This window comes from Micromys minutus (genome assembly GCF_963924665.1).
Source record: "Micromys minutus genome assembly, chromosome: 26".
NCBI classification, from domain to species: Eukaryota; Metazoa; Chordata; class Mammalia; order Rodentia; family Muridae; genus Micromys; species Micromys minutus.
The window spans coordinates 8,801,256-8,816,342 of NC_137961.1; the positions used below are offsets into that span (position 1 = coordinate 8,801,256).

Below are 15,087 nucleotides of genomic sequence, written 5' to 3' on the forward strand. Positions count from 1 at the left end.
ATAGTTTTCTGGATGGACAGATATCATGAACAGGACACGGGAGCCAGGAATGAATGATCTAGGAACAGAATTTTTCTAAGGTTTATTTGTTTTCTATTATGTGTATGGGTGCTCTATCCACACGTACACCTGCATGCCCAAAGAGGGCATCAGATCCCATTACAGATGGTTGAGCCACCATGTGGTTGCTGGGAATTGAACTCAGGACCTCTGGAAGAGCAGCCAATGCTCTTAATCACTGAGCCATCTCTCCAGCCTGTAGGAACAGAATTTAATCAAAGTAAAAGCAAAGCTTGTGGGTGAAGAATGTGAATCAGATATTGGGTTCTGGGCAGAATAGTAAAATAACAAGTAATAGTAAGAAAATATTAAAAAGTGAAGTAAAAATAAAACAAGAATAATAATAAAAACTAAATAAAATGTGTCAAAAGACGAAGTTACAAAAAGCTGGTGTGACGTTCTTCATTGGCTATTTACATCTGTGATCCTAGAGTCATTCTGTGAGATGAAATTCACATTCCTACCAGCCACAGAAAAGAAGTCGGGTTCATAGACAGGAAAGGGCAAAGGAGAAGAGCCTAAAACAAAACCAGTTGGCTCTCTCAAAGTTCCTTCTCCAGCAAAGGCCAACACAGATGATCTTCTCCTGTGGTTAAACCCGACCTGTTAACTTGGCGTTTATTTCTCTTTCTCCTGACCCCTCTGAAGGTTACACAGCTTTCCCACGGTGGTGCAGGGCTTCGGTGTGAGTGAACTGAGATCCTTTGGCCTGTTGGCCCTGCTGACAAAGCTCTGTCCAAACCAGTGAGCAAGTGACAGAGGTTCCTGCCTGATGCTGGTAACCGAGGGGGTACCTGCAAGTCCTTTGAGAAGTACTTCCCACTGGCACATTTTTAGCCGAAACCCTGCTGTGCACGCAGCCACAGACTAGCAGACAGGGAAATACTTCCGGAGCCATGGCATAGCATAAGTAATTCAGAGGTGCTACAACTGGTTGTGTGGTTTGGATCTTCCTGGGACTTGTCCTTTCACATGCCTTCATATGCTGGTCCGAGTCCGGGGGACTGTAAGTATCTCTGGGAGGCAGGATCCATTTCTGAGGGCCTTTGAGGCCCCGCCCTTTCAGATGCTCTGTTTCCCTTCACTGTGACCTCACCTAAAATTCACTATCTTCCTGAAACAAGAGCCTGTGTCCTGCTGGGTGTGGTGGCACACGCCATTAATCTCAGCACTTGGGAGGCAGAGGCAGGAGAATCTCTGTGAGTTTGAGGCCAATCTGGTGTACAAAGTGAATTCAGAACAGCCAGGGTACTAGTACACAGAGAAGCCTTATCTTAAAAAAAACAAAAATACAAGAGATGTTTTTTCCTCTATAGTGCTTTATTTTATTATATTGATTAGATTCTCTGTGTGTGATTATTTAAAAAGTGGCTATTTTCAAAAATTGGAAATTATAATAGCTACTATTGTGTTTTATAAAAAAGAAAAAAAGGGGGGGCTGGAGAGATGGCTCAGAGGTTAAGAGCACTGACTGCTCTACCAGAGGTCCTGAGTTCAAATCCCAGCAACCACATGGTGGCTCACAAACATCTGTAATGGAATCTGATGCCCTCTTCTGGTGTGTCTGAAGACAGCCACAGTGTGTGTGTATATATATATATATATATATATATATATATATATATATATATATATATATATATCTTTAAAAAGAGGAAGGAAAAAGAAGCCAGGGATACATTTGGTAAAGGCAAGATATAGTGTGGGGGAAAGGGGATGCCTTTGCAGGGCATCCCTTCCACTTGAGGTACCAGCCTCAGGAGCGAGGGAGGGAGGGAGGGAGAGAGAAGGGGGGGTAGAGGAAGGCCATGAGCATGGAGAGAGAGGTGGGGAGGGAATGGGGAGAGAAGGGGAAGAGGGGGAAGAGGGGAAGAAAGGAAGAGAAGAGCAAGAGTGAGGAGGGGACAAACAGCCCCTTTTATAGTGAGTCAGGCACATCTGACTGTTGCCAGGTAACTGTGGGGTGGAGCCTAGACAAACTGCTAACATCTATCATGAAAATAGCTAATGAAATAAAGTCATCCATCAGAAAGTTGAAAATAACTTTACCGAGCTAATTATAGCAGAATATTCTTCTAACTAGTGACACTACTTTTAATTCAAATTAATAAAAGATGCGATCAAGACTAAGGGTGTGGGCTGACAGAGAGCTCATCAGGTAATGACACTTTGCCCCGCCCCACCCTGCCACCTACACATATCACACACCCACACACACACCCACACACATAATCCATATATAGGCATACTATTCATACATACACATACATCATGTATACACATATCACACCCATATATCATATACAGGCATACCATATCACACACACACACACACACACACACACACACACTGACATACCTATACAAGATAAATAATAATGTTTTTGTAATTAAGAGTTTGCTCAGCATTTAGATAAACTTTTGTAAGTACCCCTTGCATGTCAGGTTCCTAGGAATTTTCAGACTCTTTAAGCCTCGAATTATCTGTTAATTGAGATGTATAATAATAAGACACCATCAGTCATAGCCCCCGTTCCCCAGGTTGTTTTCTTCTGGGGGGGGGGGGAGAGAAACAATCCAGGTGAACAAGAAAAGAATCTGGCTCAGCACAACTTTGTTAGCAGGTGCTGACGAGTTTAAGCATTGTACAACTTTAGGAAAAAGTTTCCTCATAACAAAGCTTAAGACTTGACATTAAAATCCCCTTGCAAAACACATGCCTTTTGCAAAGTCTCTGCAAGCTCTTCCATAAGAATGGGAGGAGCCTGGAAGAGTAGACTCTTTGCAAACTGCTAGGGACGTCTAAGAAACAATACCCAGGAGTCTGGGGAATTTGGCAAATTCTGGCTCCAGAGCTCCAAGTTATTAACTGTATCAAATCCCAGCTTTCTGGGCAAAAAGAGGTGTTGGAGAGAAAAGCCTGTGAGTTTCACTTTTCCAGTGCCCCTTGTGAGCACGAGGACCTCGTTCTGAGATGCCGTTAAGTAAAGCATCTGAGATTCTCAACATGCACTTCACACGCTTCTCACTGCGCAGACTCGGGACTCTTAGGCTCATGGGCCAGCACGTGAGGAAAGCTGCCTGTAACATGCAGTGTCCCGTCCCTGGGAATTTCTGTCCGGTCAACAGAAAACTGACACCAAGCACACAGCAGGGGACAAATAGAACCCCTGGGCAGGGAGCACTTTTTCTATGACACTGAGAAAGAACCCGTAGCAGTGCAGCAGCAGATAGAGCATCCTTGTGGATATGACAAAGCCAAGGGAAAGGGCAAACAAAGTCAGTACGGCTAATGTGGTTTAAATAAGAAGGCCCAGGGCTGGAGAGACGGCTCAGCCCTTAAAGGCTATGCTCACAATCAAACTATAAAAATGCCCTATAGGCTTATGTATTTTAATGCATAGTCATTAGAGAATAGAGCTCCTTGAAAGGGTTAGAGATAACATTTGAAATGCAAATGCACAAAATATCAACAGAGAGAGAGAGAGAGAGAGAGAGAGAGAGAGAGAGAGAGAGAGAGAGAGAGAGAGAGACAGAGAGCACTGGTTGCTCTTCCAGAGGTCTAGAGTTTAATTTCCAGCAACTATGTGGTGGCTCCAACCATCTAGAATGGGATCTGATGCCCTCTTCTGGCATGCAGGCATACATGCAGACAAAGAATTCCTACATTAAATATGAATAATTAAATTCTTTTAAAAGTTAAAAGACACCAGTCATTTTCATGCAGTAATCCCCGAAACAACAAGCTGTGCTAAAATATACAACAAAGAACACATTAGTAATACCTTATAAATATGTAGATTTTAATAATACTATTAAACTTCATATGCACAACCAACTCATTTAAAATATTTATTGTTTACCCAGATTATTGACATTAAAACGCAGCTCTCAGCTAAGCATAGAGCCATAGACCTGGGATGCGGGACTCAGGAAACTGAGGCAGAAGGGTTATGTGTTCAAGACCATCTTAGACCAGCAAGAATCTATGATATAAAAATAAGGCAACACTTCCATACTCCACTACATATTTGTGTTCTCTCTCCCTCCCTCCCTCCCTCCCTCCCTCTCTCTCTCTCTCTCTCTCTGAACACAGAAGCTGAGCTGCTCACAGGCAGAGTGTGTCATCTCCAGCAATGCCTGTCCCTGACAATAGCCTGGGTTGTTTGCAGCTGACTTTATAGCTCCTTTGTTCAACGATATTAATTACATACGGTCCATTCCCAGCACTGGAAGCTTCATTTGGTATCAAGAAATGTCCAGTTGGTGCTCCATCTCCCTTATTAATTGGCGGCTTTGTTTAGGTCACCTTCTTACGTGTATATTTTAGAGGAAGCTATCACTATACTAGGTTTATCTTTCAAATCATTGTCCAGCAATATAAGACACCTTGTTCTGACCATTAGCAATAGACATAATGAGTTCCACTAAATCTGAAAACTAGACCGAATGGTTTCCGAAAAGTAGTAACACCATCCTGATTCTAAAAGTGAAGTATCCTAGCAAAAGAACAAGTACAAAGACAAAAATCACGGGCTGCAGGGATGGCTCAGTGGCAAAGAATGCTTGCTGATTTTCTGGAGGACCTGAGTTCAAATCCTAGCACCCACCTCAGGAGGCTCACAGTTGTATGTAGGTAACTCTGGCCACCAGTGATCTGATTCCAACTTCTGATCTCTGTTGATTCCTGCACACATATGGCAAACGTATGTTCACACACACAAAAGACATTTTTTTAAAAGAAGTAGAAGAAATTGAATCCCTGGTCTACAAACTACTTCTAAAAGATTCCAATGATCTTACAGACATATCCTACCAAATCTTCGAAGAATAAATAATCGCCTTATAAAAAATGATGGGTAGGTTGATAGGTGGGTAGATAGAGGGGTCAGGATAGGTGGGTCTACAGGGCGGTGGAGATAGGTGGGTGGGGAGGGTGGTAGGAATAGGTGAGGGATGAGTGGGTGGAGAGGTGGGCAGAGATAGGTTGGTAAACAGGTGGGTAGATTTAAAAGCTCTTTCATAAGATGTCACCAAGTCAGTTTCAGTCAAATGACAAAAGAATGGTACTTATTAAAAAGTCCTAAAATAGACTTTTCTTGTTTAAGTACTTATGACTCAACATGAAGAAATGAGTTTGTATAATTTGCTTCCCTGTCTAAAAAAAAAAAAAAAAGCTTAAATTTTCCCCTTAAATCGTATGCCTAAACTTAATAAAATTCAAAAAATTTTAACCCTTTACTGAGGAAAATTTCAAGCGTCAGTCCATATGGTTTATTTAGTAGGGCCCATGCGTTAGTTGGACAGATATGTCTGAATTTGCTGCTTGTTGTTGGCTGTTGTTTTCCCAGCGAGACATCAAACCTGCTCGTGTTAGGTAAACACTGAGCCTGAGACTTCCCTAGTCCTGGTGTGTTCTTCCTGTGAACACGCGTGTCCTTCCAACGCTTCCTGACTCTGACTTGACTCCGAATTTCACCGCAGTTCGTCTGGGTGGAGTATATATGACCACTGAACATTCTAGCACATAGCCGCTGAGCAGACTCCTGCCCATTAGCTGAGGATTTTTGATAAGTTGTTAGCAGTTTTTTTATAGAAAGAATCTACGTATTTAGGTACACTTCTTCATAGAAGCTTTGCATGATTTAAGATGCCACAATTGACAAGATGTATGTACAAGTCCCGGGAAGCTATGTAAGAAGTGCTAATGACACAGGAAGACTCAGTAGGTCATGATTCGAAAGCAAAACTCCATAAATATAACTGAGACACAGAACACTGAGAAAGGAAACTGGGAGAATTTATAAATTAGAAAGCTGGTCTTAAACCTTTCCTTTAATCCGAGCCCTTGAGAGGCACAGGCAGACAGATCTCTATGAGTTTGACGACATCCTAGTCTACAAAAAGAGTTCCAGGAGAGCCAGGGCTACACAGAGAGACCCTGTCTCAAAACAGCAACAATACTAAGTAAGAAAGACAGCTGACCTCATAGAGGTAGCAGTGAGTGTAATCGCCAGGCAGTATTGAAAATGGACTAAGATGCAGCTCAGGGAGAGCCTCAGCATCCCCGTTACATTTGTCAACTTGATGTAAAGCTAGATATATCCAGGAAGAGGGATTATTAAGAGAAAATGTCTCCATAAGATTGTCTTGTAAGCAAGTCTGCAGGGCCTTTCTGGCCTCCTTCATGCACCAGGCACTCAAGTGATACACAGACACACATGCTATATATGCAGGCAATATACATAAATATGCTATACATGTGTGTATATGAAATATATATTAACTGTACACACACATATATCATGGGACTTTATCAGACCCACCATCAGTATAAATAAGACACAGATGCTGCTAAGTTTAAATTTTAGACCTTTTTGCTGGGGCAGTTTCCCCATTACATTTAAGCTTAACCCCACTATCTAGCCCATGACCTACAATGAGGCTAGCCCCATACCTTTCTCTGCCCCAGTATATGTCTGTTCCTTTCCGTGTGTACCTTCTACTTCCTGCTCTAGCTATGGATGTCAGTTATTATAATCAATCAGCAGCAAGACAACTTATGACCCATCCCTAGATTGTCTTTAGGCAGGTAAAAAAAGATAAATATTTACAAAATAGAAAGCCCGGTGATGGGCCATAGGAATGATAATACCAAAATCCTGCCAGCACTGAGCTCTCTGCTAATACAGAATCAACAACTGAAAATACAGAGATGCTCCTTAATACAATGTGAGAAGGTCATCTGAACAATATATACAATATATTTATATATACTTATACATCATATATCTCTACATCTACATAAACATAAACACATACATAAACATACACATATACAAACATAAACACACACACACACACACACACATATATATATATATATATATGATCATGAAGTTAAAGGTACAGCAAGTATTTCCACATTCTGGTATTTTCTATATTTCTTAATGTGTAAAATGAGACAGATATTCACACCTTTGAAAGACTCGGGAGAGACAAGTGGTATAATCATGTGGGAAACTTCGAAAGCCATTGGCTCAGTTAGAGCAGTACAGTATTATTAACTTTCTTAAACTCCAAACACTCATAAGAAGACACAGATAATAGGTGGAGCACACATGTCTCACTGCAGCAGCAGTACCGTCTGAAAATCAGTCAGGAGTGAGTCTATAAAAACCGTGTGTCTAAGAGCTGTGCAAAGAAAACTAAGATTATACATAAAAGTGGCTTTTGGGGGGTTTGTTTTGTTTTTGTTTTTTAGGAATTGTATTTCATGCACTAATTAAGTCGATCTGGTGTTGTGGATACTGAAGTATGACGGTCTGGAAACTCTCAGGCCTCCCTTTCTCTGCCAGAATCATGAACTGGACCTATGGTGAACCATGGTGGTGTTCAGTGCTGACAACTTCTTGGCAGAAGTTTTGCCTCCTGCCCATGATTGTCTTCGATGGTGGCTTAGTTTGGGTTGTATTACTGTGAAGAGACACCATGACCAAGGCAACTCTTCTAACAAAAAACATTTCTTTGGGGCTGGCTTACAGCTTCAAAGTTTTAACTCATTATCTTGATGGTAGGAAGCATGGCAGCTTGCAGGCAGATGTGGTGCTGGGGACCACAGGCAGCAGGAGACCGTGTTCCACACCGGACAAAGCTTTTGCATAGGGGACCTCAAACCCGCCCCCTCAGTGACACACTTCCTCCAACAAGGCCGCATCTCCTAATAGTGCCACTCCCTATGGGCCAAGCATTCAAACACAGGAGTCTACGGAGGGGTCATGCTTACTCAAAGCACCACATCTAGGAAGCATGTACACAGTTGCCAGTTGGTCTGTACCAAGTAGCTCCCCTTTTAGGGGTACCTACTGGGCTCTGGCCTTTTCATCTTCTCCCTCACAGCCTTCAGTAACCCAGACAGTCTGGTCTTAAAGGTGTCCAAGCAAAGATCTTCCCTGGGATCCTCCTCTGCTTGCTGTCGGTGCTCACTGCATCCAATCTCACCCACCAAGGCTGCGGCACCGTCTACTGCGTCTTCTTCATGGTCACGCTGAACTGAATCAGCAGGATCTCCTCCACAGGCGCTAACTTCAGTCCTCACAATGGCCGACATGACTCTTAGAAAGCAAACAAAACCGCCGTTCTTGAACATTATGTGTAACAATCTTCCCCATTCCGGAAAGCAATTGAGGCTTTTTTTTTTTTTTAAACACGAGGCAACAGCAGGAACAGCGGGCTAGCGTCCTTTTGTGTACCTAGAGATCAGGGGCCCTTCGGGTACTAGGCTTAAGTCGCGTTTGTACCTTTCCACCACGTTCGATAGCGGCCAGTGCAACAGGCAGGAGCAGCAGTGAGCAATCCCTTCCGGGTGTGCAGCACGAGTGCACATCTGGCACCTCAACATCCCTCCCTAGGGTTACAGTAACCAGGCCTGCGGTTTGGGATCCCTGGTTCCAAAAGCTTGACAGATGTCTTGAACTTTCCTAACTGCCGCAGCCTGTAGTTTTTCTCTTCTGGCTCTTTATAGCCCTTTATCCATCAGTCTCCTCTCTTCTCTCATCCCCCCCTCCTCTTCCTCTGCCTTTTCTCCCTCTCCTCCTCTCCTCCTCCTCTCCTCCTCCTCCTCCTCCTCCTCTTCTTGTTCTTCTTCTGTCCCTCTTATTCATATACTGCTTGCTGTTTCACAGTGTTTAACTGCCTCCTGTTGCCATGGCCACTGCTATAGTTGCCTCTGCTCCGTTCTCAGCTGGTCTTGCAGCTCTCTCCGTGTTGAATCAGTCAGTGCGGTGAGCACTTGTGTTCTCTGGCTCAGCCTATAGTTGCTCAGCTCCACGTCTGCTGCTCGTCAGGGTGGTGTTCCTGTGTCTCTGCCTCATGTAGCAATCACTGCTTCACTGTTTCCGCTGCCTTCCTTCCTTACCAGCTCAGCCTCAGTCTCCCAAAAGTAGATGTCTGAGTCAGGGTTTCTATTCCTGCACAAACATCATGACCAAAAAGCAAGTTTGGAGAAAGGGGTTTATTCAGCTTACACCTCCACATTGCTGTTCATCACCAGAGGAAGTCAGGACTGGTACTCAAGCAGGTCAGGAAGCAGGAGCTGATGCAGGGGCCATGGAGGGATGCTACTTACTGGCTTGCTCCCCCTGACTTGCTCAGCCTGCTTTCTTATAGAACCCAGGTCTACCAGCCCAGGGATGTCACCACCCACAATGGGCTGGGCCAGGGATGGCTCCACCCACAATGGGCGGGGCCCTCCCCCCTTGATCACTAGTTGAGAAAATGCCTTACAGCTGGATCTCATGAGGCATTTCTTCAACTGAGGCTCCTTTCTCTGTGATAACTCCAGCTTGTGTCAAGTTGACACAAGACCAGTCAGGACAGTAGGCAAGAAGAGACTGGCATTTTGTTGCCACAGGGAAGTCAGCACAGGAGGGTTCTGTCTGGACCGCTTGGTGAGCTGAACTGCAGGGTTAAATAGCTGCTGAGGAGATAATGTGCACCAGTCACATTGCATCTTTCATGTGCATGAAACTGTTTTTCCACCAGTCATAATCACTATCCCTTTGCTTGGCCACCAGGGATACGTTCCCCTCTGGCCTGACTCAAAATGGATTCAGGCCCTGATAGAATTTGCTGGGGTATGTGGTTGCAAACAGTCCAGTACTGACTGTTAGAAACAGTTCGGGAGAAGGAGCAGCGAGTTGTTATTGCTTCCTAGGAGTTTCTTCAAGCAATGTCTTCAAAATTGCTAGTATTAGTCTAAGGGTGATTTAGCCGACTGCTTGATTGACAGTCCTTGGATGAGGCTTGCAGGGTACAGTGGAGAGTCAGAGTGTCTCACCCACCAACATTTTTCCTTGATTTACAGGAAAATAAATATGGAAAGAATGCTTAAAATAAGAACATCGCAGCACTGAATTTAATTTGTACCACGTTCTCCACTACTTTAGCCAATGCTGAACACGGGCCAGGCATTCCAGAGAAAGATGGGTCCTCCTCATTGTCTCCAAAAGTTGTATCAAAATCTTTTGGAACGTGGCTATCTAGAGATGTTGGGCTGTCAGCATCTTTGGAAGTTGTGCTGGCTTATCCTTAGGCCTCAGTGTCCTGGAGTGAAATAAACCATTGCTGGTCGGCGTGTCTGCTGCAATACCACACTGATGAGCTGAGACCCTGATGTCAGCCGTTTCTACCCTGGGGACATTTGAGACTCTGTCTTGAGACCATCTCTAAATGATACCCATAGAACATGATAGAGAATTTAGCACTTATCTCTGACGAAGAAGGCTATGAACCTTGACCTGCTCGGTTCAGGCTAAGGTGTTACAGAGCAGTTTCTGGGATATAAAGGGTCAGGAAGCCGTTTGCTAGTTCTCTTTTGCTATCCTGAAGCCTACATGCTAAGCTAATTAAAAGAAACCCAGATGCCCAAATAAGGCTTAGGCAGGAGGAGCAAAAGACTTGAGGGGCAACCTGAGCAACATAGGCAGACTTCATTTTTGAATGAATCCAACTGCATATAGGATTGTCACAGTCAAAGGAATAAACAAATCTATATCTTCGTTCTAAAGTCCTACTTAAGGTGGATGTGTGTGCCTGTGTTTTAGCTTTCAATTAGTTCCGTTAAGAATTGATTGGTATCTATCAAAAGCAATATTGAATATAGCACATTTCTCCTTTCTCGCGCTGTTTGTGTGCCACATGTCGCTTGATCTTCTAATCTTCAACAACAACAACAGATCCTAGGCTGAAGGTCATAGATGTGTTAGACAGCTTTGAACTCGTGGGCAGGTCGCTCCAAGGACTGCGCAGACCCAGGCTGGCCCCAGGTCTGGCTTCCTGGGAAATACTAAGCAATTGCTACATAGTAAACAGTATTCTTAGTGCTATCCTGGCCGAGGGAAGGTAGAGTTTTTTATCAAAGGCCACACACCTACTGAAGATGCTAACAGGGTGCATGGATCTGGCTTTAGACCTGAGCCACACACCAGCACCTCCTCTGAGCATCCTTCAGGGGACCTGGTTAGTGTGGCTGATCCTTTCGGCGTAGATCATATCCACCCGTTTCTATGTCAGGCTCCTGGGCAACGTGGTTGGACCATCCCTTGTAATGCTCTGCTGTGGTTCAGTCCAGACAGAATCCGAAGCCTGGAACTGCCTCTGTGGCTGTAACAACGGTGACCTATGTAAGGTCAAACCTGGTCTCCATTTTGCTCCTGGAACTTTACACCCTGTTCCATTAACTCTGCTGAGTTAGGTACCATCAGAGCCTAAGCACATTTTACCAGTTTGCAAGAGCGGCCTGGGTATTATCAAACGGTGCCTTCTCTGCGAGCCAAACAGAGGAAGCCCTGGGTTTACGACACAAGAACACTACATCCGGGCCCAACCGTTCTCTTTCTTTTGCAGCCTGTGGGATCCGAGCAGACGGAAATGCGGATGCGGCAGGTGTGCGGCGGAAGTGAGACCCAGGGCTCTGTCCCAAGCCAGCAGCAGGGCATAGGTGACCAAGGCTCCAATGCCTGCTGCTTTTGCTGGTGCTGCTGCTGCAGTTGCTCTTGGTAAAGTTGGGAGATTTTTTTTTTTTTTTTTTTTTTTTTTTTTTTTTTTTTTTTACTACGGTGCTGAGTGGGAGGGGGGCCTTTGCGTACAGCTTGTTTATGATACGTCTGGCAAAGTGGCGTTTGCTTTGGCTTGTTTGTAGCCCATGCTGCCTTCAGAACCTTTGTGGTCCTGGTATGTAGACCACCCTCTCCAGCCCCGTCTTTATTCCCCACGTGCTAGGATTGCAGGCACGTGCCACGTTTGGCCTGCAAATATGTTGCAAACAGCGAGTGTGTGCCTGTGAAAGACATCGATACGTATATATGTAGCAAATGGCTACATCTAATTGCTGAGAAAGCAATTGACACTTCTGGACAAAGTTAGCATAGATTAACAACTAGAGAGTATGGGAAAGCTACGAGAGGACATTAACGTTTGTGTGGAAATACTGCAGAGATGGCTAGAAAGGCCTTCATTTTATCTAATGACATTGTGGAGGATTTGGGATTGAAGATGTTTCTTTAAAAGTACCGTATGGGACCTGCATTTTTATTATCTTTTGCTTTCATGTTGCTAATTTTCTTTTGTTTTTTTTTTTTTGTTTGTTTGTTTTGTTTTGGTTTTGGGTTTTTTTTTTTTTTTTTGATGAAGATAAATGACAAGCTATGTACTTAAAATAGATAGAAATTTTAAAAATATATAGTCCACTTTAATTAGTCAAGAGAAATCCAGAGGGATGTATGGGAGAGACACAGAGGCTTGAATGTAAAGCATCCATGCCATTGGCACATAAGCCTAGGCTTGGTGCCAGCCAAACCTCAAGTCTGTCATGATCATTATTGTCTGTAGGGGCACCGATCATACATGATGTGTATATGTGGGCTTGTGTAGCATAGCCCATGTGTAGAAGCCAGAAAACAAAACAAAAAAAAAAAAAAAAACAAAAAAACAACTCTCTGGGGTTGATTCTCTACTTCCACACTTACTGATTCCCTGATCCCAGCGACCAAACTAAGGTTCCCAGCTACAAGAGCCTTCACTCACTGGTATCCAAATATAGAAGATTTATGGATGCATTATATACATACTGAAATGAAAATCAAGGCTAGGGAGGGTGTGTAAAATTATCACACCAGCTACTTGGGAGGTTGAGGCAGGAGGTTTGAGAGAACCCCTGAATACAAGAGATGGAGGTTAGCCTTGGACAATGTATCAAGTCCTCATCTTATTTATTTATTTTATTTATTTATTTATTTATTTATTTATTTATTTGATGAGCATTGGTTTTTGCCTGCATGTAAGTGTGAGGGTTCCAGATCCCCTGGAATTGGAGCTACAGACCGGTGTGAACAGCCATGTGGGTGCTGGGAATTAAACCCAAGTCCTCTGGAAGAGCAGTCAGTGCTCTTAACCACTGAGTCATCTCTCCAGCCCTTCAAGTCCTCATCTTGGAAACAAAATAACCTAAGAACCAAGATAAATTCCAAGTGGCTTAAAGGCCAAGAAGAAAAGGATATCCTCTCTCTCTCCTCTTTCCTCCCTTCCCCTCCCTCCCTCCTTCCTTCCTTCTCCCTTTCCCTCTCTCCCCTCTCTCTCCCTCTCTCTCTCTCCTTCTCTCTCTCCCCCCTCTCCCCCTCTCTTTCTTCCCCCTTTCTCTCCCTCTCTCTCTCTCCCCTCTCTCCCCCCCTCCCTCTCTCTCTCTCTCCCTCTCTCTCTCCCCCTCTCTCTTCCCCCTCTTTCTCCCTCTCTCTCTCTCTCTCTCTCTCTCTCTCATTTCATCCAGACTGCAGTTCTTTGCCTCCTTTCCTCCCAGTCTTCTCAGGCCTCCACCTCCATTTTCTTTCAGAAAGGGGTAGTCCTACCCTGGATAGCAACCAAACATGGCATACCACGTTAGATGACATTAGGAGTCCCACAGGAAGACCAAGTCACACAACTGTAACATATGTGCAAAGGGCCAGACCCATGCAGGTCCCCGACTGTCGGTTCAGTCTCTGTGAGCCTATATTGACCCAGATTAGTTGATTCTGTGGGTTTTCTTGTAGTGTCCTTGCCCCTCTGGCTCCTACAATAGAAGCGGGTTAGTTTTAGTTTTTGAAAATAAAAACAATATTTATAGTGAACAAAAGCCCTCTGGGGCTAGAGGGATATCTGTTCTTCCAAAGGAATTCCCAGCACCTACATGGCAGCTCACAAATTTCTGTAACTCCAGTTACAGGGAAAAGCCAGGAAGTCCTCCTCATGTAGACATGCATGTAGGCATGACATCAATACACATAAAATAAAATAAGTTCAAATGTGCTTTAGAAAAAAGGTTTTTAGACAAACAGAAGAGAAAAGATTTAAGAGGAGAAGAGGAAGAGGAGGAGAACAAAGAAGAGGAAGAAGAGGAGGAGGACAAAGAAGAAGAAAAAGAAGAAGAAGAGGAGGAGGAGGAGGAGGAAGAAGAAGAAGCGGAGGGGGAAGGAAGAAGAAGAAATTTAAAAATTCTAATTTGACATTGCTGTAATCCCAAACTGTGTCACAGCATCTGAACTGAGGCAGACAATTCCTTGGGGATCACTGGCCAACCAGCCAGCCTAGCTTCAGCCAATGAGAGACATTGTCTTACAAAAACCAGCCAATCAAACAAAAGCCAAGGTAGGTAGCTCCTGAAGAATGCCACTCGATTTTGCCCTCTGGCATCCACGTGCATACACAAGACAAGTACTTGCTCACACACAGAGAGAGATAAGCAGTAAAAGGGAAAAAAAAAAAAGGCAAAACATACTTAGAAAAGATAATTCCAATATCCTTAGCAAAGAATTCATATCCAGAATATATGAAGAGTTTCAGGACATAAAATAATCAACAAATGAAAAACAAGTCAATGAAATGACAACGAGAAGATGTGTGTTCCTGACAAGATTTGGATAAATGCAAACCTGTCATGGTGGCACACACCTCTAATACCAGCACCGGGAAAAGGCAGAGGCAGATCCCGGAGAGTTCAAGGATAGTCTAGTCTACATAGAGTTCCAGGATAACCGTGACTACAAAGAAACACTGTTTCAAAAATAAAAAGCAAGTTGAATGTACACCCTTCTAAACAGGTGCATGGCTGTGGCTTGTGTTCCTACCCTCGTTTGGGGCAGCCTTGGGGCAGCCACAGTAGACCCTGTTAACCGAGTGAACCACAGGGATATCCTCTGTGCTTTTTCTCTAGAATGCACTGTCCCCTTTAAGATGGGAAAATGTCAAAGCATGAGTAAATTTTGCATTATTCAGTTCACAATATGGCTTCCAATTCTCTTTGTAACCTTGTGTCAGAGTCATAATTCCCCTTTTCTCTTGTTCTCTCAGACCCACTGGGCACTCAAGTGTTCTGCTTACAAAGAAGCCAGGAAGTCAGGTCGAACAAATGCTCCTCCAGACAGGAGGCAACTCCAGTGCCTCTCAAGGACTTTGTTTTGTTTTGTTTCATTTTTTAAAACCCATTATTTATTG

The 15,087-nt window shown here is 43.9% G+C and overlaps 1 protein-coding gene across 2 annotated transcripts in view; it reads left to right on the forward strand.

Annotated features, from left to right (window-relative positions):
• Positions 1-15,087, forward strand: part of RGS20 (regulator of G protein signaling 20) — a gene marked incomplete at both ends in the record, with an annotated part of 85,992 nt that overhangs the window by 63,386 nt on the left and 7,519 nt on the right. For both annotated transcript variants that reach the window (XM_080938588.1, XM_080938589.1), the window contains one exon: positions 11,467-11,618. In XM_080938588.1, coding sequence (XP_080794714.1) covers positions 11,467-11,618 — 152 coding nt within the window. The remainder of the gene's footprint in view (positions 1-11,466; positions 11,619-15,087) is intronic.